The following is a 24,969-nucleotide window of genomic DNA, read 5'->3' on the forward strand; positions in this document are numbered from 1 at the left end:
CAGATGGTGAGTCTTCATCCATCGTCCTTTCCACCGCTGTAATACTGGCTGCTACCTGGTTAAATCACCAAGGCCAGAAAGGTCTCTCTTAATATTTCATCTAGAATGTGGTACAGAGCTTCCCAATGCATGCAGGTCGTGATTTAGATATTTTCCACAGCTGACGTAGACACAGTCACATGAAATGGATGGATGTCAATTTATAGAATGCTACTTTTTTAATATATGGATAGAAGGAAAGACACAATACAAGATACAATAATTAAAGTAACCCAATGTTAAAAAAAAGAAACTTGACTACGAGTGTACTTTCTTCTATATCAAAATGAAAGCTATTGATCGGCATTCTAAAAACCCAAGCTGGGTATATGTGCTGTTCGCAGTTAACAAAACATGTATTCAAAATCCAGAAAAGGATTTCTAAACATCAAACTACTTTACATGATTTGGGCAAGGCAATTGTGCACTCAGCCATTCGGCATTATACCATCACAGACTGTCAGATGTGAAGAAGTCCCTTATCAAACTGACCTTCAACAGTGAAACATGCAAGCTTTTGGCTTTATATCTAATCACCAAACAGTTTTGACTATTGAAATGCTAAGTTCCGTATGAACATGCATGCTTTCCGAAACTATCCACACGGCATGTACGTTAAGTCAGCAGAGTTCAACAAAAACTACTAAAAGATCAAGTTCACATACACATGAGTGTCCAGCAACATAAACTTACCTTGTGCAACTTCCCAGTCCTTATCTCGGGGGAAATGAGCATGGTACCCCAGTTACTAAATTGATCTGTAATTTATGCTTTGAAAGTGCTGCACTCATACAGAATGATATTGTCCCGTTTTCAGGTTGTGACAAGTCCAGTAGTCCTGCTAAATCACTCTATCTCCAGCAGAGAGGTCCCTACATCTACAAACAAGTTTTCTTTTCCTTGAGATTTTGAGCCACATTCTGCAAGTCTGGGAAAATGTCTTCATTGTCTTGTAAACAGTAGGGCACAGATTAGCATAGTAACCATGGCAACAATTCACTGGATCACTGATCAAGCAAACTTTTGAATTTCAGTTGCAGACCAGACCAGGGGTTTGTCCAAGTTTGGTGCATGAACTATCGAAGCACAACGTTTATGTTAAGTTTGCAAAGAAAATGGTATGTCACTTCAAAAAGGAGTGAAAAAGAGGGGGGGGGAGGGTTGAATTTGAAAGCAAGACAAACATCGAAGTTGTAGAGGATGAGGGACTGTAAATCTGAACATCAACAGAATTCCTGAACAAATTCCATCTGACTCATCCTTCAAACGTTTTGAGCAGTGCTCTGTACATAAAGCAGCTGTGATCATTCTGATCATGAAATAGGTCCATTAAACTGATACTGTTGGAGATGTTGCGAGTCATATTTTAAAACAGAAACGGTTTTCCAAAAAATGATTATTTAATAAGAGGGATGCTGAGAATATGAAACCATATTGTTCTGGTTGTTCGAAGTATTTGCAACAAGTCCAGTCGTCCTGCTAAATCACTACCTTTCAGGAAAATTGTCAACTGAATTTAAAATACAACAAAATCCTAAATATCAACAGCACATCACATCAGCCAACTGGTGTCACCATGGGTATTTACATGAACTCCAGTATGTCAGCCTTTTCAGAGTTGTAGAAATATACAGCCAGAAACTTACGCTTGGTCCAACTCATTCAAGCTGACCAGTTATCCTAAATTAATCTATTCTCATTTACCAGCATTTGGTCCATACTCCTCTAAACCTTTCCTATTCATATAGCCATCCAGATGCCTTTTAAATGTTGTAATTGTACTAGCCTCCACCACTTCCCCAGGCAAATCATGCCATACACACACCATCCTCTGTGTGAAAAGGTTTCCCCTAAGATCACTTTCAAATCTTTCACTTTTTGTGGGATAGGTGCAGCATTCTTCTGTTCCATTATTACTTAAGTCTGCAATCTCAGCTCTTTTTCTAGAGCACTGATGCGTATATCATTGTGTTTTCTTTTCTCATCCTAAACTGAAAAATTTAATTAATATTGCTTCCAGTTTCCCACCTTCTCTTGAAGTAATATATCACTTTTAACTCTTATTTAAAGCTAATTTAGATTAGGAGTATTTCCATGATAACTTCTCTCTGCTGAGTTCAAGTTAGTCAATCTCACAAATACTTAGTATTGGGTCAAAGGGATTAACAGTACCATCCCACAGGAAAGGTAGCTGCCTGAGAATGTTACCTTCCTTTAAAATGCCTGCTTAATTTTAATGAGTCTTATATTCTTTATACTCTTATATGTATATTCCTCTCATCTGTCCCTTATCTCTTCAATCATAAAAATGTCTTTAACGAAAGATTCATCAGTGAAGACGCTTTGTTTCTCTGTCTTTATGAGTGTTCTCTTTCCTTTCTAAAAGCACTCATATAATAAGGATCTTTGCCATTCTTATCAGCTGGATAGTTCCTGTATCCCTCCTGTAAATAATATTTTATTTTTTGTCTAGATGTAATACTGCCAAATCTCTTTACAGGCCTTATTTTTACTGATTAACCTTTTTGTTAGTACAGAATGAATTCTAATCTAAAAACATAATCAATAGCATATGTATGTAATCTTCATAACCTTTTCTAGACATCGCCTAATTACAGAATGAATATTCTTGGCTTGTGTTTAATGGTGTATGTACTAGTTAACTTCCACATGAATCTTTATATTTAAATACTTTCAATCTTGATGTGTATCCTACTTAATCAGTTATATTTATTTCTCAACCGAACCTAGATTTCTAATCCGATACATATTACACTCTTTCCATCACATGAATAATCTGTAACTCTTCTCTCCTTTGATTTCTTGGATTCTATTTTGGGGAATTGACTATCAACAAATATTCATCACAAGCCCAAGTACCTTGAGTAAACCTCTTCACACCTTGCTTCCTGTAAGGACTCTGTTCTGTGCTACCAGATGACCCAAACTTCCACACAACCACTGTTGATACATTTCCCTTTCTTGTCAATGAAGGATTGCCCATGGATGACATATCCATTCTATTTCACAACTTTCCATTCTCACTCCTTCCCCAGAATCACGATACGGTTCCCTTGAGTACACCTTCCACCTCCCATCAACCTTCATATTCAATAGACTCTGCAATTTCCTACCTCTAGTAGGATGCCACCACCAAATATGTTATTGATTCCCTTTCAACATTCCAAAGACAGTGCACCCTCTAAGGGACACTGGTTCAGTCCTCAGTCACTCCACACCTTGGACGCCTTGTGGTTAGTGGCTAGTGTCCCAATCTCTGGGCCTGGAGGTCTGGGTTAAGGTCCTGCCTCACAACCCGATGACCATGGACAGTGTGCGATGACATAGTCAAACAAGTAAATTATCAATCCATAAATCCTTCTCATATGCCAATAATGGGTGGTTAGAGCAAGAATATTTCGTTGTCAGTCAGGAGCATGTGCTAGCTGCAGTACAACAACTTCCTAATGTTAAAAGACTCGATACACAGGGTCTTGTCAGGAGCAAGCACCATTCTTGTTCTGAAGGACAGCACCTCATCTTATGATTGATCACTTCCAAACTCAACACTGAGTTCAACAAAAAAACTAAAAGAACCGCGGCTGCTGGAAATCTGAAACATAAACAGAAATTGCTGGAAAATCTCAGCAGGCCTGGCAGCATGTGTGAAGAGAAATCAGTGTTAACATTTTCCGTTTAGTGACCCTTCTTCAGAACCGATGGTAGCTACAAAAAGGATGGGTTTCATACAGATGGTGGAGTGAGGGGAAGAGGGGAGAGTTAACAATAGGTGGAGATAGAACCCAAAGAGACATAAAAACAGTTGGACAGACAAAGGAGTGGTCAAAGATCAGCCTGGAGGAATAATTAGCTACTGATGGGGACTAATAATGACTGAAAGTGGGTGGGTGGGTGGGTGAAGGTACTCACATCCTAAAATTTTTACACTCAATATTAAGTCCAGAAGGCTGCAGGGTTCCCAAGAGAAAAATGAGGTATTGTTCTTCCAGCTTCCACTGAGCTTCACTGGAGCACTGCTACAATCTCGAGACAGAGATGTTGACTAGAGGACAAGATGGTGTGTTGAAATGGCAGGCAACTGGAAGCTCAGGATCTTTTTTTGTGGACAGAACATAAGTGTTCTGCGAAGTGATCACCCAGTCTAACTTTGTTTCCCCAATGTAGAGGAGACCACATTATGAGCAGCAAGTGTAGTGAATTAAATTCAGTATAGGTAAATCATTGTTTCACCTGGAAGATGTGTTTGGGACCTTGGACAGTAAGGAGGGAGGAAATAAATGGGTTTAGGGCCCTGTCAATTACGGTGCTGGGCAATTCTCGGTTGAGGAAGAAGGTGGATATTTTGGAGGACCCCTATCGAAGTTAGCATCATCAAGGTAGATGCGATGGAGATGGTGGAACTGGGAGAATGGGATAGAGTCTTTACAGGAAGCAGGGTGAGAGGATGTATATTAAAGGTAACTGTGAGAGTTGACGGGTTTGTAGTGGGTACTGGTGGCCAACCCATCCCCAGAAATGGAAACAGAGATGTCAAGGAAGGGAAGGGAGGAGTCAGAGATGGACCAGGTAAAGGGTGAGAGCGGGGTGGAAATTGAAAGCGAAATTGATAAACTTATCCAATTCCAGATGAGGCAGCAAAGTAGCACCAATGTACCAGAGAAAGAGTTGTGGGTGGGGGCCTGAGTAAGACTGGAACAATGATATTTCACATACTCCACAAAGAGACAGGGATAACTGGGGCTCATGCAGGTACCCATGGCCACTCCTTTTACCTGTTCTATCCACAAAGGATATACACCCGTTCCATCTTCTATGTGAAAAGTGTCCTTTTCCAAGCTACCATCAGTTCTGAAGAAGGGTCACTGGACTCAAAACATCAAATCTGCTGAGATTTTCCAGCAATGTCTGTTCTTGATGGAGTTCAACAACATTAGATCATAAATTCTATCTCATTTCATTTGGCTATTTTCTTTTCTCTCAGTTCTCTACTACCGTGGGCGGCACGGTGGCACAGTGGTTAGCACTGCTGCCTCACAGTGCCAGAGACCCGGGTTAAATTCCCGACTCAGGCGATTGACTTGTGTGGAGTTTGCACATTCTCCCCGTGTCTGCGTGGGTTTCCTCCGGGTGCTCCGGTTTCCTCCCACAGTCCAAAGATGTGCGGGTCAGGTGAATTGGCCATGCTAAATTGTCCGTAGTGTTAGGTTAAAGGGGTAAATGTAGAGGTATGGGTGGGTTGCGCTTCGGCAGGTCGGTGTGAACTTGTTGGGCCGAAGGGCCTGTTTCCACACTGTAAGTAATCTAATCTAATCTAATCTATTTCCTTTATTTGAATGGTGGCCGTCATGCCATTCATGGCTCCTCGAGACTTTTTTTAAACTATTCTCATTGCTGCTTCTTTTGGCTTTGAACTTCATAAGTCTTCTGTCATTCCATTTCTCTGCCCTTTAGCCCTCCACAGAGCTTCTGTTCAGGATACGTGTGGCACAGTGGTTCAGTGGCTAGCACTGCTGCCTCACAGCACCAGCGACTCGGGTTCAAGTCCAGCTTTGAGCGACTGTCTGTATGGAATCTGTACATTCTCCCAGTGTCTGAGTGGGTTTCTTCCGGATGCACCAGTTTCCTTCCACAGTCCAAAAATCTGTGGAGGTTAGGTGCACTGGCCGTGCTAAATTGCCCATAGCATTCAGGGATGTGTTGGCAAGGTGCATTGGTCAGGGGCAAATGTACAGGAGTGGTTCTGGGTGGGTCCCTCTTCGGAGAGTTGGTGTGGACTTGTTGGGCTGAAGGGCCTGTTTCCACAATTTAAGGATCCTATGGACATTAGAATACCTTAGTCCACTCTTCCTCCACTGCTAATGCCTCCCCACACCACCATGGTACCTTACTATGCAATTGCAGAAGTGTAATACTATTTACCTCCTCATGATCCAAGACCCCAGCCATAAATTTCAGGTGATTTACTTGCATTTCATTCATTCTAATTTACTGTATTCACTGCTGGCAGTGTGGTCTTCTCTACACTGGGGAGATGAAAACACATGCTGGGTGACCACTTTGAAGAACACTTACATACTGTCCACAAAAAAAATGACCCTGAGCTTCAAGTTGGCTACCACTTCAACACACCATAATGTTCCCATACCAACATTTCTGTCTTGGACTTGCTGCAATATTCCAGCAATGCTCATGCAAGCTCAAAGAACAATTTCTCATTTTCCCCTTGAGGACTTAGCAGCCTCTAACACTGTATCGAGTAGAATCATAGAGTTATGGAGATGTACAACACGGGAACAGACCCTTCAGTCTAACCCATCCATGCCAACAAGATATTGCAACCTAATCTAGTCCCATTTGCCAGCATTTGGCCCATATCCCTCTAAACTCTTCCATTTCATATACCCATCCAGATACTTTTTAAATGCTGTAATTGTACAAGTCTCCACCACTTCCTCCGGCAGCTCATTACATATAATTAAACCATCCTCTGTGTGAAAAAGATGCCCCTTAGGTCCCTTTTATATCTTTCCCCTCTCACCCTGCACCTATGCCCTATAGTTCTGGATTCCCCATCCCAGGAAAAAGACTTTGTCTGTTTATCCTATCCATGCCCCTCATGATTTTATAAATCTCTATAAGGTCACCCCTCAGCCTCCGACACTCCAGGGAAAACAGCCCCAGCCTATTCAGCCTCTGCCTACAGCTCAAACCCTCCAATCCTAGCAACATCCTTATAAGTCTTTTCTGAACCCTTTCAAGTTTCACAACGTCCTTCTGATAGGAGGGAGACCAAAATTGCATGCAATATTCCAAAAGTGGCCTAACTAATGTCCTGCACAGCTGCAACATGACCTCCTAACTCCTATACTCAATGTTCTGACCAATAAAGAAAAGCATTCCAAATACCTTCTTCACTATTCTATCTACCTGCGACTCCACTTTCAAGGAACTATGAATCTGAACTCCAAGGTCTTTTTGTTCAACAACACACTCTCCAGAACCATACCCATTAAGTGTACAAGTCCTGCTCTGATTTGCTTTTCCAAAATGCAGCACCTCACATTTATCTAAATTAAATTCCACTGATCAGTCCTCAGCCCTTTGCCCATCTAATCAAGATCCTATTGTAATCTGAGGCAACGAGAGTGTAGTGCTGGAAAAGCACAGCAGGTCAGGCAGCATCTGAGGAGCAGCAGAATCAACATTTCAGGCATAAGCTCTTCCTGGTGAAGATTCTCCTGCTCCTCAGATGCTGCCCAACCTGCTGTGCTTTTCCAGCACCACACTCTCAACTCTGATCTTCAGCATCTGTAGTCCTCACTTTCTCTTAATCTGAGGTAACCTTCTTCGCTGTCCACTACATCTCCAATTTTGCTGTCATCTGCAAACTTACTAACTATGCCTCCTATGTTTGCACCCAAATCATTTATATAAATGATGAAAAGCAGTGGACCTAGCACATCACTGGTCATAGGTCTCCAGTCTGGAAAGCAATCCTCTACCACCACCCTCCGTCTTCTACCTTCGAGCCAGTTCTGTATCTAAACGGTTAGTTATCTCAGTATTCCATGAGATCTAACCTTACTAACCAGTCTCCCATGGGGAGCTTTGTCGAACACCTTACTGAAGTCTGTATAGATCACATCTACCACTCTGCCCTCATCAATCCTCTTTGTTATTCCTTCAAAAAACTCAAACAAGTTTTTAAGACATGATTTCCTATGCACAAAGCCATGCTGACTATCTCTAATCAGTCCTTGCCTTTCCAAATATATGTAAATCCAGTCCCTCAGGATTCCCTCCAAGAACTTGCCCACCACCAATGTCAGGCTCACCGGTCTATAGTTCTCTGGCTTTTCCTTACCATCTTTCTTAATCACTGGCACCACGTTAGCCTACCTAGTCTTCTGGCACCTCACCTGTGACTATCGAGGATACAAATATCTCAGCAAGAGGCCCAGCAAAAATTTCCCTAGCTTCCCTCAGAGTTCCAGGGGGTACACCTGATCAGGTCCTGGGGATTTATCCACTTTTATGCCTTTCAAGACATCCAGCACTTTCTCCTCTGTAATATGGACATTTTTCAAGATGTCACCAACTATTTCCCCACATTCTATATCTTCCATGTCCTTCTCCACAGGAAACGCTGATGCAAAGTATTTGTTTAATATTTCCCCCATCTCCTGCGGCTCCAAACACAGGCTTCCTTGCTGATCTTTGAGAGGCCCTATTCTCTCCCTACCTACCCTTTTTGTGCTTAACGTATTTCTAAAATCTCTTTGGATTCTCTTTTACCCAATTTGCCAAAGCTATCTCATGTCCTCTTTTTGCCCTCATGATTTCCCTTTTTTAAGTACACCTCTACTGCCTTTACACTCTAAGGATTCACTCGATTTTTCCTGTCTACACTTGTAGTAGGCTTCCTTCTTTTTCTTAACCAAAACCTTTACCAAGTGGAATAAGTTTAGAGTCTGATTCGGCCCTTCAGTGTGTTTTAACCCAAACCCATACTCAGTCCTGTGACATGGGTTGCTTTCAGCAGAGCCAATGTACTTTCACCCAATTTTTGTCTTATTATGACATTAGATGCACTGCTTTCAGCGCAGCCTACCCATTCTCTCCTATTTCAGCTCTCATTATCACTTATTCATCTCCTCTTCTGTCATGGCTTACTATCAATAATCCCTTGACTACCTGACCCTTTTAAATCGCTGTCTTTCAGAGTTCCATCTCCACATATCCAATCATCTCAACCCCCTATCTTCATCTTCAACATAAACACCGCATTTTCCTAGCTGCTGGCAGTTCTGGTAAAGACGTGATATATTAATTCTGCTTTTTTCCTATAAAAGCTGCCTGACCTGCTAACCTTTGCCAGCAATTTGTTACATTTTAAATATTCCACAGTTCTGGTGAAAAGCTAAAGACCTGGGAGATTAGCTCTTTCTCTTTCTATAGATGCTGCTTGATTTACTGAGTATTTTCAGCATATTCTGTCCTAATTTCAGAACTGCAGTATTTAGCTTTGTGTTGCTGAGCATGTTAATTCCTCTTCTGTATATTAAGAGACACATTGACGCTGCTGGTGAAGGTCCATCTTCAGAATTGTAATATACGAGGTAAATGGATTAATTTTCCGAATCAACAAAAAAAAAAGAGGAGGTTGGAAATGTATACATAAAATGAAAGGCTGACACAGAGGAATGAGTGGAATAATATAACAATGGACAAAAACATTAATGCTCTTCAGATACAAAGAGTCAAAAATAGGTTGGCAGATTTTGATTGATTGGTTAAAATTAAAAACTCCAACAGGAACCCAACTTTCTGCCAATATCTGATATTACTGAAGGCATGAGTTGAATTAGTCATAAAATGTATTATAATGATGAAAAGTATGGACCTGAAACTACAGAGAGTTGAATACAGAGCTCAGTTCATCACGCAGGCCAATCTTCCATCCATTGACTCCATCTACACTTCTCACTGCCTCGGGAAGGTATCATCGTAAAACCCCTCCTATCCCGGTTATAATCCCTTCCAATTTCTTCTGTTGGGCAGAAGATACAAAATCTTAAACACACGTAACAACAAATTCAAGAAAAGATTCTTCACCACTGATATCAGACTTCTGAATGGACCTCTCAAATATTAAATTTAATGTTGATCTCATTATTTGTGCACCTTCGCTGCAGCCTTAACATTGCATTCTTCATTCTTTTCTTACCCTGACAAAAGTTTTCACTGTACCTAGGTATGTGACAACAATAAATCAAATCAAAATCATTAACTATTTTTCTCCACAAATCATCTTTGAGCTGATATTTTTAGCATTTTCTGTTTTTGTTCCAGATTTCAGGTATTTGCAGGATTTTATTTTAATATTATAATGAGGCCACATGCCTTCATTACAGTAGTTTTTCTGCATGGAATTTTCTCATTTTCTTTTCAAGTGGAGCAAACACGCCACCCCCACCACTGAGAGAACTTAACGATGTTGGCTGCCAATCAACTCATCACATGCTGGTCAGCTAGACTGTCAACAAATCACAGGCCTTGGCACTGCCGTCCCTGGTCGCCAAGGGTTGCTGACCAATCACTCAGGCAACTTCTGTGTCCTGCAGTCCATTGGTCATGGCCTACTCCTCAAGAGAACAAGTCACAAGAAAGTGAGTACCTTTTATACAATTCTCACAGTGTAGGCACTTCAGGGAGCAGAAGTAGGCACTTGCACCCTTCCCTCTCCTCTGTGTTTTCTATTGTCTCCAGACTGATGCAACTGGAAGCACCTCCCTTAAACCATCAATCCCAGTCGCAGGCATTTGCGGTTTTCCCTGTTTTTGCAGGTGGATAACAAGCCACATTTCTCGACTCAGGAAGATAGGTGTCTGAGCATGTTGTGAGATGAAGCCACTATGTGGCCATTAGCTGACTACTTGATGGTCTTAATTAGTGGTGGGTTCATCCATAGACCTTTTCACCCAAAACTTAGTTAAAGAGGTAGCAAGAAGGGGTAAGTTTCACTCCAGGGCCGACTCCTCACTGGTTTCCCTTTCTTGACATCTCCAGTGGCTCATATCAGGTTCTTGTTAAAGACAGACTCAGGAACCCCAGAAAACAAGAATGGCTGAATCTGTGAGGTAATTCACTTGGCACTGCTAATGGAATAGGTTGATGTGCAGTGGCCCATCAAGATACATCGATTATTTAACCTACCCCATCAAGATACCTAGACTACCACAAACACGATCCAATTCCCATCCTTTAATCAGTGTCTCTCACACCCAATCGTCATGAAAAACACTTCCCATGAAAATGTTTAAACTGACCAGGGGTTCACTGCCCATTTTCCCAACTTAAAATAGATTGACTGCATAGAAACAACTTCTTCGTTCAAATGCAAACCAGGAAAATGAAAATATTTCAGGATTTGGGAGACCCAAGAAAATAAAATGAATTAAAAGTCTTCGGGCTAGTTGTGACGCTGAAACATAGCTGAAAATAACTAAGCTGTCGAAAGAGTTTCCATTTTGGTTGAAATTGACAAATTGGGCCCAAATTGAATTCAAAATCTTGCTAGTTTTTTAAAACAGAAGTTTGTTCCAGTTTCTCAATGAGACTCAGTGCATAAAATCTCCCATCAAACAATGATGCAATCAGGTGTTTGTCTTCACAATGTAATTTACATCATTTAAGCGTGGCAATCTGCTGCTGTATCACTAATCGAGTCAAGAATAGTTTTATTACAACAAAAAAGCAATTTTCATTAGTACCTAATTTCCCAATGAGAAACCCCAAGTGTGAAAAATGGAAAATGATTGCACCATCTAACACTGAACCACTTGTCTATTAGAGCCTTTAACACCAAATAGAAGCTTAACTTTCAGAACTTTCTGAAAGCCTTGCAAACAGTCCTGATTAGTGAAAGCTCATTCCCTTCTATCTAAGGGCATGATCAGGCTTGCTGGAGGTGCTGGTATTGGTAAAATGTGCTTTATTTAGACCCAATCACAGAAACCCAATTTTGGCCGAGTGTAATCAATGCACAAAATTTCAAGCTGCAGTTTGGTCACTATCAAGCTAATTGATGGCCAACATAGGCTATCAGAGTGACACTACACAGTCTAAAGTATCTGAAGGCAGTGTCCAGCTCAGAGGGATGCAGGAGATCTCAAAGAGAAGATACTTTCCTGGAAGGTTGCACTTCATTGAACCGAAAAGTTCAGAGTGGGAACGAGAAGCTGAAGGAGACACAGGTAACTCAGAATCTCACTTGTGAATGGAATTGAGTTGTTTGAACACTTATACAGAGATCACACACAAAGATCTGCAGTTCTTTACATCTAATGATTAGATCCATTGTGTACAAATATTCCAAGTTCAAAATCTGCAGCATCAGCAGTATTATTAAGCTTATGTTGCTTTCAATTACTGCTGATAAATTCTTCTGTTTACTTTGAGATCTGGATCTCAACCACAATCCAGTAATCTAATTAGCTGGATGGGATTCATTTTAAAAAAAGTGATACATTTATAAAAATAAAGTGCAGGTGCAATTTGAATGCATGAGTCCTTTTAAAAAAAATGCCACCAACAAATTTCAAATCTATTGCTGCTATCAAACACGTTACAGGCAAGGAAAGGTCATGATACTTAAAAGGGTTCTTGTGGTGCAGTGGTAGTGCCCCTGTTTCTGTGCCAGGAGGCCTCAATTCATCCCACCAGCTCCAGAGGTACATAATACACAGTCTGGACAGGCTGATTAAAATATCCACATTGAAATTCTGAACACTTAGTAAGCTCACAGCCTTGGCAATAAACCTGGACCAGCTTTTGAAATCCTGGTTAGCAATCTTTCCAACAAAATAATGAACAAACATCATTCATTGTTAACATAAATATTATACTCATGATAAACTGAATCAATAGTTTGACAAAATATTGGGTGTCGCTTCCTCTGAGTGACATGGAAGTAGCAGACTTGTTTACTGAGCTGTGCTGGCAATTTAGGTCTGCGTCAAAATTTTACATTGTTTCAGTGATTTTGAAAAAGTATTGCACTGTCGGGGGATGCTAACTTTCAGATGGAATAATCTCAAATAGCTGTCAAAGGTCACATGGCACTATTTTGATAAAAAGCATGGTTCTCATCAGTAAATATGTAACTATCAATCAACATTAACATGATTAATAAAATAACTAATTGTTAATAATTCCTGTTTGTGGGAGCTCACAAACAGCGCAAATAGCTACTGTGAGTCCTGAATTATAACAATGACTACATTGAGAAAGAGTTTATTGTGAGTGCTACCACTAGGTGGTGCAATAATCACACATGCGCTGAATTCAGACCTGATCTAATTGGAGAGAGTGCAGTGGACTCTCCCAGTTTCAGCTTCACTTCTCTGGAGCCATTTCCGACTTCACACTCATCTAGTTGCAGTTTTGCCCTCCCAACCCCTTTAAAGCCACTTCTGCCCTCCCCTCACCCTATGGGCCCATTGTCCCCATCCTTCTATACCCCATTCTCGGTTTCCCTGCTCCCTCTGTTCTCAATCCCCCCACCTCTCTACAGTCACTCCCAGTATTCCCATTCCTCTAATAGTCACTCCCATACTCCCCGCCCGTCCTTAGCCACTTGTCACCTCCCCACACCTCTACAGCCACTCCAGGACTCAACACCCTTCAATTCCCCACTTCTGCTCACTAAAATAACTCCACAGAGGCCGATATCCTGTCACCAAGTCACCCTTTATTGACACGTGTTTCCTCAGGGGCAGCTCTCAGTGAACAGAACCTTTGTCACTCCTGTTTATATTTTATCAACCAGTACAAATTACAAACAAACAGTTAACATGAACAGCCATATACAAAAAACAGTAACTTACACAGGGAAGGGGTGGCAAAGCCAGACCCCAAATCCCCACCGTTCAACCAGTTTTCAGGGAAATGAGGACCAACCTCAAATCCCACTTTCAGTCACCACAAAAGTAACAGTAACAAATGCATATAAGACAGTCCAATCAAATAATAAACAGTGCATTGAATACAGACAACCACCTTCTCCAGCAACCCATCCATCCCTCCCACTTTCTGGCCAGTGTAAGGCAGCCCGCCCAATCCAATTTATATCTGTCAGCCAGGGCTTCCTGGTTGGACCAGATTAACAGCCCCAACCAGGGAACTCATATTGTATGAGCTCCTCCTGGCTGACTTCGTTACAATCATTACATGCCTCCCCCTTCGACATTTAAGGACTGGCCTCTTTTTTTTATATATACCCTCTCTTAGGGCATTTTCGACCCAATCCCTCTGACTCAGCCTCAGATAAGGGCAATGTGTACCGGACCATGGCTGACCTCTTTGGCCCAGAGCATCCTGGATCAAATTCATCGTCATCTTCAGGCCGTAAAGGTATCAAGGCTGCAACATCTGCCATGTCCATCTCAGACTCAGAGGTTTCTTTGATATTAGATGGAGGGGGAGATACCATGGGCTCAGACATCCTCGCCGGCTGTTTTGAGGGACCGGCTATGTTTTCAATTACCCTGTGTGTGAGTTTGCAGCTTTCATATAGTCCATGTGCTTGTTTAAGACTGCCTCACCTACCCCAAACTTTGTACTTCACAAGACCTGACCATGTGTCAAGCAGGGCCATCTCCATGGTTTCGGCACCAAATATCATCCCCCGAGCTAAACTGTTTCTCTTGCTTAGAGGAGTCTCGGGTGCAGCACTGGCATTCCTGATGCCATTTCACTACCACATCCAGGTCCAGGAAGATCAGATTTAACTTGGTGTGGAGTCTTCTCCCCATTAGCAATTCTGCTGGAGCTATCCCTGTAGTTGCAGGAGGGATGCTCCGAAAATCAAATAGGAACCAGGACGATTAGGTATCTAATGAAGCTGTAGGCTGTTCCTTTAAGCCTGCCTTCAAAGTTTGGACTGCTGTTTCTAATGAACTATTGGATGATGGATGGTTTGGAGCTGTCCTTATATGCTGACTGCCATTCGACTTTAGAAAATACTCAGATTCTCTGGTGGTAAATGACGGCTTGTTGTCGGTCACTGACACTTTTGGGAGCCTGTGTATTGCAAAAGATGCTTGCAGCTTTTCTATCTCCATCCCAATGTTTGACAAATCAATCTATTCACGTCCAGCCACTTTGAGTGGGCATCCAAAATGTCTAAGAACATTGAGCCCATGAAAAGGCTGACACCGTTGAAATAACATCAAATCCATGGTTTATCCGGCCATTCCCACAAACGTGGGGGAGCTGCTGGTGGTAATCTTTGTCTACATTAAATCCTGGCCATCAAGCAGAACTTCTCACTAGTATCTACACTTTGGATACTCCTGGATGACCCCAGTAAAATTCAGCTAGTATCTCGCGGCGACCTTAGTTCAAGTCAATCCCTCTTACACCCCATAATAATATGCCAACCTTAACTGTGATCTGGTTTCATCAGGTCCAGAAATGTTTCACCTCTGGTGATGATGGCCCTTTTGTTTACCCCCATCACCACCAACTATTTTAGTTTTGCCAGGCCCGGATATTTTTGCTCCAAAGTCTGATATTGTCAGCTGTGACTGGAAGGATGTCCAGATAGTTTAAAACCAAAACAGACTCTTCCAGCGGTGGCACCACCGATGGAGTATCTGCCAGTGGGAGGTGGCTCAAAGCATCCGCATTTACCACTTGGCCTCCCATAAAGTGTTCCAACTTTTGGAAATGCCAGTGTTGGACTGGGGTGTACAAAGTTAAAAATCACACAACACCAGGTTATAGTCCCAACAGGTTTAATTGGAAGCACCAGCTTTCAGAGCGCTGCTCCTTCATAAGTTGGTGAAAGGTTAAACCAAAGTCTCATGCTTCTGCCAATCATCTTAACCTCATCAAAAATCCTGATATGAATTCCCCCTGGGTGTGTGTCCTCGAACTGCCAAGTAAAACCAAAAATGTCTCAAAATTAGAGGAGGCTTGGGTCTTAATATTCCATAACTAAATTTGTCAACCTTTAAAAGGTTTTATCATCTGGTACCTCAGGAAACATTAGGCTCCTAATAACGCTGTCAGGAGAATTACTGGTTGCTTTTCATCTACGCCAATATCATTTGCCCAGAAAATTAACACTTTCTTTCTACATACTGGGCCCAGTCTTTGACGCCAGGTTTGAACAGGTGAAGCTTCTCAAATAACAGCATGATGCCAGAAATGCTTACCCCATCTCAAAGACGACTGTTGCCTTCAAATTTCTTCAGGAGCATTTTTTTTTCTCTCATCACCACTGAAATAACTCCACAGAGGTCGGTATCCCATCAACAAGTTACCAATTGTTTACACATGCATAGTACTTAACACTGGCCAGGCTCCCTCAGTGCCAGCTCTCAGAGTGAGCAGAATCTCTGACCCTCCTGTTTACATCTGTCAGCCTGGGCTCCCTGATTGGACCAGATTAGCAGTCCCACATGGCTGAATTCATTACAATCATCACAGACACCTCGGTCTCGAATGTCTCTGTCGTGATTGGGACCGGGCGACCTGATTGACTAGGAGATTCCTCATTGGCCCAGGTGAACCATCTCAGTCAAGAACTTTGTCGCTAACGAGGTCCAGCTGGTCCCAGTGAACTACAGTCTCCCTTTTGGCTTTCTGAGGAAAGATGGCAGGTTTTAAATTGCTAGATCAGGTTAGATGACCTTCAGCAGCCCTTTGTTACAGCGCATGCCCATTTCAAAAGAAAACACACTTTCAAAAGTTACTGCATTGAGCAAAGTTCATATTTTAAGTCATGAAAATGACATGTCTTAACTGGACTTGACCACTCGTTATATTATCTGGCATGGTATGTTAATTTATATGTTTATGTTAAATTACATTGCTGCATTTTTCCATGAGAGGTAAAAGCAGACCAGATACAAACACAGACCTTCACTGAGTTACGTATCATGGGGATCACTCTATTTCCTTTGCAGGTCAACAACCTGACTGAAGCTAATTCTGGTAACAGTTCCATGTTATAAATTAATGCTTGTTTAAAAATGCAGATGAGTTGTACCTAGTGTACAGGGGGTGTTCTGCTATAATACAACAGTTGCGTTTCTCTGCAACATTGTGCTATACAAAATCATATTACAGAAAACCATTAGAGAAAACCACGCTGTAGAAGGTCACTATACTCGTTCAGTGTAAAGTTCACATTATCCAAGCAATGTCCACAATTCGCCAATTGCATTGCAGCCAATTCACATTGACAAAATGTGTGTTATACTAGTACGACCTGTCGGTGAAATCAGTATTAATGCAACAACGCAGTAACATAGCTTGATGTACACAAAGTACGTGGACATTAATTGCTCCTTTATTCTCCATAGGCAGCAGACCAGCTGTTAGGCTCTTAGTTACAATTCAATCATTTCATCTGCCTCTTCAAGGCATCAGACTGGAGAATTTATTCTTTCTCATAAATTTTTAAAATTCATTGGTGGGAATGTGAGCCCTTACCTAATTTCCCAGAGGGCAATTAAGAGTCAACCACATTGCTGTGGGTCTAGGTCACATGTAGGCCAGACCAGGTAAGGATGGCAGTTTTCCTCCCGAAAGGGTATTAATTAACAGGATGGGTTTTTCCAATAATCAACAATGGATTTGTGGTCATATATTAGACTTTTAATTCCAGATTCTTTTTATTGAATTCCAATTTCACTATCTACCATGGCATGATTCAAACCCAGAACATTACCTGGGTCTCTGAATTAACATTTCAGTGGCGAATGACTCCCATTAATTGTCAATCAAAGGAAAAGTATTTGAGCCATGGAACAGAATTAGGCCATTCTGCCTCTCAAACCTCAGCATATAATCAGTTCATGGGAAATTTGTAATCAAACTCCATTTACCTGCCTTTGCTCCATATCCCTTTCCACTTACTTGACAAAAGCCTGCTGACCTCAGCTGTAAAACTGCCAGTTATCCAAACTATCCTTTGTGAAGTGAATCTGTGATTTTTGACTACCATTCGGTGATGAAGAGTTTCCTGATTTTGCCGCTGAACAAAAAGAATATAAAGTAGGATGGGGAATAGAATAATATGAGGAAAGAGTGGCTTCAGTTACCAAGGAATGCATTTGTAAACTCTCACTTTCTTCATTGGAGCAGGGAAGCTTAAACAGAACCTCCGACTGGCTTTAAGGTTTGGTAAGATTTCAAAGGGTAAGTATTTGGAGAGCCAGTAACAAGATGCTCAAGATTTGGGTTACTGGAGAAGTTTGAAGGTTACTTTCACACAGAGGTTTATTCAACCACAAGCAGCTTTTGAGCCAAAATATAATATTATTAAAAAGGCATATGGACAAAGATTTAAAACAGAATAAATATAAAACGAAAAGGGGAAACCAGATGAAATGATATTGAATAAACAGTTTTGTTTGAGAGTTAACTACAGTACTGGAGGCTGACTCTACAATAGAGTAGAATATTGCTGTCCTCACTTATCCAAAAGAATTAGTCAGAGCCAGCAGGTAAGATGCACAAACAGCTACTGTGTATGAGGACAGTGGAGAGAAAGTAACTGTCTGTGCATGGCAGGGATGAGTTAGAGGGATGAGCATGTTTCTGTGAGTGAAAAATTATTGGGAATGGTGGAGGGAGAGGAGCGAAAGCATTTGTGAATGGTGTGGAGTGCTAGAATGGAAACGTACAGTGTAAACCTTTAAACAACAATAATGGCAGAGGCAAAGCCCCCATCTTGGCCTCACCTCTGGGACATCTTTGGGAGGATCTGCAAGTGATTGGTGTCTTATTAGGCAAACCAATAGAGTCAATAAGGCTACCTAGTGTAGCATAAGGTTAATGTTGGAGATGGCATTAAACTCCCCCCAAATTGGTGATATCATGAACTTGGGTGGTTAAAGGCACAACATCTTAGGATCTTGTTGAATGAAGACCTACATCCATAGCTGTCCTAACAGTTTTACTAGTAATGTCAAGCTTACTAATAAATCTTGTCATTGATTTCTACCTGCAATTACTACATTTTGTTTTAGACAAGAGTCTCTTTTCATTAAAACTCACTAGCGGTTTTGTTCTATCAACGTAAACTAACCAGGCCCTTAAGATCCATCCAAGGTAAGCAAATAATGGTCACAAACTGTTACAACTACACATTGGTTGTGGTTAGCATCACAGCACATACAATAAGTTGCAAGTGTCAAGTGGAAATTTCCAGTTGGCACACAGATCCCACACTGAGGATGCATCATGACCAAAGGATGGCAGTGGCTCCCAGAAGACGATGACTGGGAAGCAGGATTGGAGTGTCATCAACTCTTCCCGCACAACTGCTATATCATCATGGCCGCCACTGCATGTCCAGAGAAGGGAATGTCCCTCCAGAATCTTACGCCGGTAGCTTTGGCATTCTTGATACTGCCAGCTTTTATAAAATAAAAATCACATTAAGGATGCTATTGGAGGTGCTCTGTCTCCTTCATAACTACATCAATAGTATTTGTAAACATTAGTTTTAAGTTTTAATTTGGAAATTCATTTAAGGCTCAGTGTCTAAGTGGGGACAATGGATAATCAGCACACATTAGGAGAGAATAAGGAGACACTCTGCGTGGAGGGGTTATCTGAATGCACAGCCTCCACTTTCACAACCTCATTAAACTGCCGGACACACTGTGGCATTCCATCGTGCCGTCTGGAGATGGCAGGATCTCCCATTGGATGGTTCATTAAATTAGAGCCCTCCCCTTTTCCTTTGGGGATCTGGCAAGTGAAGGGCGTTGAATGAAGTCATTCCATGCAACCATTGGTTAGTTCAGTTCACAGGCTTCCAAGTTGCCTGTATCTTTTGTGGTCTCAGTGATTCTGGGGTTCTGTGTCTTTTAGGCTGTGTGATGTTGCAGCCACAAGGATAAGCAGAGTATACGCAGACATTTGGCACATTATCATAATTTGCTGTTCCGGTATTGTTTGTGTTACGGCGACCCTTGAAGGAGAAGTTCATTAGGTAACTGGGTTAATTGTTTTCAGTTTGCTCAAAGGATTATTATAATGAATCAGAACTCTGAACCAGCCAAATATTTATTGAGATTTGGCTTGATAGACCATAAACATTTAAGGAACAGAATGGAAGAACCAGTAGAAAGAAAATAAGCCAGAGGATTCCAGGATTGAACTGCTACAACAAAAAACACTTTACTCTAAAAATTTGAACAAACATGGAAATAACTCCACAGAGGCCAGTTTCCCATCACTAAGTCACCCTATATTTACACAGGAAGAGTTCTTGACACTGATCCAGCTCCCTCAGAGCCAGCTCTCAGCGTACACAGAACCTCTGACACTCCTGTTTATTTTTTTTTGTTTTTTTTGTTTTTACCCCCGCACTACCGCTCAACTGCGGTAACCCTCCTCATTTTTTTCTTTTTTTTAAACCCCCCACACTACCGCCTAACTGCGGTAGCGCTTATTCTTTCCCCAGCACCCATGTTGTGTGTGCGCAGGTGTAAGTCACAGTGAGAGACACAAGGTGTACGAATCTTTATTCAATTTCCACCACCAGGAAGAAAGGAAACACCCGAGTGGCCAGTGACAAGCAGTGCCCTTCACATCAAAGGGCAATGCTGTGTGATCAAACAGTGAAGGGGAGGGCAGGGATTAAATCAAAATAGAGTTGGAGGGGGAAATAATGCACTCCACTCCCTGCGACGCCCACCTCTCCCTGAACAACTCCAGGGTGTTGGTGGACACCCGGGCCCTGACGTAACCACGGAAGAGGGGCAGGCAGTCGGCCCTAACGACCCCCTCCACGGCCCACTGGCTGGACCTGTTAATGGCCAGTTTGGCCAGGCCCAGGAGCAGACCCACGAGGAGGTCTTCAGACCTGCCCTCCTTCCTCCGTACCGGGTGCCCAAAGATCAGGAGCGTGTGACTGAAGTGCAGCCAGAAACAGAGGAGAAGGTTTTTAAGGAAATCAAAAAGGGAGTGCAAACGCCCACACCCCATATACACATGGTCCACAGACTCCACAGCGCCACAGAACAAGCAGTTGGGCTGGGAGTCCGTGAACCACCGCAATCTGCGGTTGCAGGGGACTGCTGCGTGCAGCACCCTCCACCCCAGATCCCCGAGAGAAAGGGGGAGGACTCCCGCGTAGAGAGCCCTCCACTGGGGATCCCCACCGCCCGGTGGCAAATGGGCACGCCAAGGCGTGTCCGGACGGTGGATGAGGGAGAAGAGGTGGACAGTGTGCAGCAGCAGTCTATACAGGGCTTTCCTTTTTATATCCCTAAATGACACAAAATTAAAATTTCGGAGGCGGTTCAGGTTGTGGGGCACAGGCTCCCGCGGGAAGTACGGGACCTTGGGGCCAATGTGAGACACTCCTGTTTATATCAATCAGCCAGGGCTCTCTGATTGGACCAGGTAACAGCCCCATCTGGCTGACCTCGTTGCAATCACCACAAGCATGTAAGCAATACTGACTAAAGATGTACATTGAACAGAATTGCAAACCTTCTGCTGTAAACTCAACCTAACAGAATTAGCTCAGCCTAATCTTTATTGCATTCGGATAGAGTTTTACATATATCATTCTGAGGAAAGCAGCTCCTTTTCATACTGAGTGAGGCTGCACAAGGTCAGAACTTAACTTTACCAAAAAGGCTCCGGTCCAAGTATAGCTGTCATTGATGTTCACATGCTATGTCCCACATGCAGATTCATGGAGGCAATCTCTTGGTATCTATTCTGTAGCTGAATTTTACATCTCCCTACAGAGTTACTCTTCCCTACCCTATTCTTTCGCACTCATTCTTTCTCTCTACAAACACACCATATCTTTTGTTTAAATACAGCAGACTGGAGGTCTGTAGCCTCCAATCTACAGCTTTATTCTCACTTACTCATATATTTAAAACCAAAACCAGCAGTGCTTGTTCAAGTGTACTTCTACCCTTCAAAGTTAGCTCCATAGCAACATAGCTTTTCTTGTCAGCATTGAATCAAAAGTAGAATCATTGTTCACATGCATAATTAAATGAAACAAACAGCAAACAAAAACATCAAATTCACCTTAAACTGAAACCAATGTCCACATTTTTAATCTGTACGACAACGCACAATTGATTTTATAAAGAAAATGGTGCAGGTTGGGGAGTCAGAAGCTATACATTTGTGATATCTCACTTTGTGAATCTATCAAAACTGGAATAAAGATGAACTTTTGGTCTCCTTCACTGATGCCCAACTCTGACAGTGGAGCTGCCAATCTGAGAGAACTGGAGACCACCAATTGGCTTTTCAGCATTGGGAGTCCAAGAATGTCCCTAATTAGGTGGGATTCCAGGCAGGCAATCATTTAATCGATTGTCTCCACAAAGATCAGACCACATCTCAACAGCATGTGGGTGGTTAACAAGAGAAGACAGCATCTTGGCTATTGATAGTAAGATGGAGCATTTCACATGTTTGTGATATTATTCCTGTGAGAATAACCTTCCTAGAGTCCTATATTGGGACAATCAGCTGTGCCCATACTGAAACCTCATAACAGAGACTTCTTGCTCTGGTTTGCCCCAGTGCCTGAGGCAACATAACTCTGTCCACCTGATCGTAGGGGTTGGTCCACTGTGATCCAAAATAGAAAACAGTCACTTGGATCAGTTTAACAACAAATCTATTGGAAACTACAGTATTATGATACAGCCACCTGAGCACAGAAAGGAGATTCCACTGAGCAAATCTATATTATGTTTTTATTTTCTAGGGATGGGGTATTATTTGTGGAGTGTTGTGCCACAATTTTAATTAAAGATACAGCATTTAATTGAAACATACCATTAAAAGCAAGATTGAAAAATCAACAATTGCACATGTATGACTTGTTTGACTGATTGCACACACCTTTACTGCTCCCAAGTGAATACTTTCAAAACCTTAGTCCTTTTAATGTGATACAAAGTGGGTGACAACCACAAGTAGCTTGCGGCTGAGGGCTGGATTGCCACCATCACTACTCTTGTCTATTATTTTGAAAGGCAATCAATTTAAACTGAAACAAACGACAGGACTGGCAGTCCCCAAAGACACATTGTACCAGAAATCAAAATTTCACAAGGAAACTGAGTGACCTTTCAATGAAATGCAATTTTGGGTGGGTCGGGGCACCCCAGATGAACTCCAGACTCTGCAGTGCTCCCCAGTAGTCATGGAAAGCCTGACACATACCGACAGACATTGTGTTCTCCACCTTCAAGGATGCCCTTGCATGAATGTAACCACCAGAGAGAAAGTAATAATCTCCAACACAGGTCTTTGTTAATAACCACAGTTGGCAGGCCAAGGAGTAGAGCCATGAGGAGGTTGATCTAATCTGCCTGCCTCTCTCTCTATGCCGAGTTTCCAAAGATCAGGATCATTACAGTATAGCTGAGGGCCATTTTGTCAAACCCTTTGAACCACACACCCCCACCCCCAGTCCAGCGCTCCTCATTACAGTTGGGGTTATCAAGGCTATCCCTGCATGGAGTTCCTTCCAATCCTGCTCTTAAACTAGTCCATGTTGTAGAACAATGGTACTTTCTCCAATTCACACAAAGGAAGATGCATTGCAAGTGGATACTTCATACAGCAAACTGTGTCATAAGAACACACTTGCACTTTAAAACATGAAGCAAGGGGTCTTCTGGTCTACATATGACTCTAAACCCACAGCAATGTGGTTGACTCTTAACTGCCCTCTGGGCAATTAGGGTTAGGCAATAAATGCTAGCCCAGCCAATGACGCCCTCATCCCATGAATGAATTTAAAAAAGCAGTAACAGTTCAGGATTCCTGAAGTAGATGCTGGAAATCTGAAAGTCACGATATAAATAAATTCTGAAACCATGAATTAGAACAGGGAGTAACAGCTTTAACAGACAAGTGTTGCACAATAGTGCCAAACTTCAGCCAACTAATCTTGGCTGGGCGATAAACATGAAGGAATTCTGCTTTTCACACAAATTACAGTACCAGAAAACATCCTAACATTGATCTAGGAACATTTACATGTTGAAAAGATAACTCAGATGCTCATAAATCTCAAGCACCTGCTTGTTCCTCCCAGAATAACTTTTCCCCCATTTAAAGCCACAGGAGTAGAAATTCCAAACTACTACTTACACCTTCTAAGTAAAATTCAGTTTAAAATATACATAATATAGCAGATGCAAATCATCACAGAGAAAGGTCAGTATTCATTCTTGCAGAGAGAGCACTATTTATTTGGTTATTAGTGCAACTGGTTTAGTAACAGAATTAAAACCAAGTGTTGATTTGTGTGAGAGACTTAGGAGTTAGGGAGGCAGTTGGATTAAGAACATGGACATAGTTCAGTTCCTAATTTAAAGTTGTTGCTTTCACCCATATAAGTTTCATTAGAAATGCACCTTTGCTGGTGGGCAGGTAAAATTACAGTGTAGTTACAACATTTAAAAGACATTTGGATAAGTACATGAGAAACAAATGTTTAGAAGGATATGGGCCAAGCACAGGCAACTGGGACTAGTTTAGTTTAGCATTATGTCGGCATGGACTAGTTGGACCAAAACGTTTGTTTCTGTGCTGTATGACCCTATGACTATGACAAGTTTACATAGGCAGTTTCCATTAGCTAGATATAAGAATGTGTTATGTAAAAAGTTGGCAGGAGCTGAGTGCAATGCCAATTTTATAATTTATTTGAGGCAGATGCTACTAATTGATTTTACTGAATATTTGTCTGAAGATATAGTTCAGCATAGTGTTTCACTGCAGGCTCACATGTAAGATGAAAAACCAAAGATAATTTATTTAAATGCCTGGTAAACAAAATACATCAAACATCTTCAACCAAACTGCACCATGTTGAGACAGGTACATGGAAAATTTCTGGAATCATTTCTGTTATAGTTTAGAACAACTTTAAACTTTGTTTCATATGTCTCATTTTGGTTAACCGAATAAATTAATGTAATTAATACCATGTTACAATCAAAGTTGGAGGAATTCAACAGTTCTTTTCTGATCTAACACTTCCACTGATCACAAATTTCAAAATCAGCCAAGGGCAATGATTTGGCTAATTCTGTAGGTTTTAGACTGTATCTGATTTAATGTTACATACAATTTAGCCAGATTAAATTTGGCAATAATAAATAACCAGTTTATTATAACCACAATTTGGGCCTATCTTATGCCCAACCATCCTTAGTTGCTTCATCTGAATGTCATAATGGAGATGCTGGCTGATGATAGTACAATATTCATAGTGATGCAGTATATTTCCGTATTCTGAAAGACCTCGACAATATTCAGGTTTGGGCTGAAAAGTGGCAAATAATATTCACAACTCACAAATGAAAGGCAATGACACTTTTT

General features: G+C 41.7%; 1 protein-coding gene across 7 annotated transcripts in view; it reads right to left on the bottom strand.

Moving 5' to 3' along the window:
- The window catches only part of LOC122555777 (Rho guanine nucleotide exchange factor 4), a 473,424-nt gene that overhangs the window by 332,070 nt on the left and 116,385 nt on the right, over positions 1 to 24,969 (bottom strand). Inside the window, exon 1 of one of the 7 annotated variants that reach the window (XM_087993758.1) lies at positions 733 to 870. The exons of the other annotated variants lie outside the window; for them this stretch is intronic. Coding sequence (XP_087849884.1) covers positions 733 to 774 — 42 coding nt within the window. The 5' untranslated portion in view covers positions 775 to 870. Of the gene's footprint in view, positions 1 to 732; positions 871 to 24,969 lie in introns of those variants that run through there. 7 annotated transcript variants of the gene reach the window in all.

Source organism: Chiloscyllium plagiosum, unplaced genomic scaffold (assembly GCF_037043375.1).
Source record: "Chiloscyllium plagiosum isolate Xiang-an unplaced genomic scaffold, Cpla_swu_hap1 HiC_scaffold_13, whole genome shotgun sequence".
Classification (NCBI taxonomy): domain Eukaryota; kingdom Metazoa; phylum Chordata; class Chondrichthyes; order Orectolobiformes; family Hemiscylliidae; genus Chiloscyllium; species Chiloscyllium plagiosum.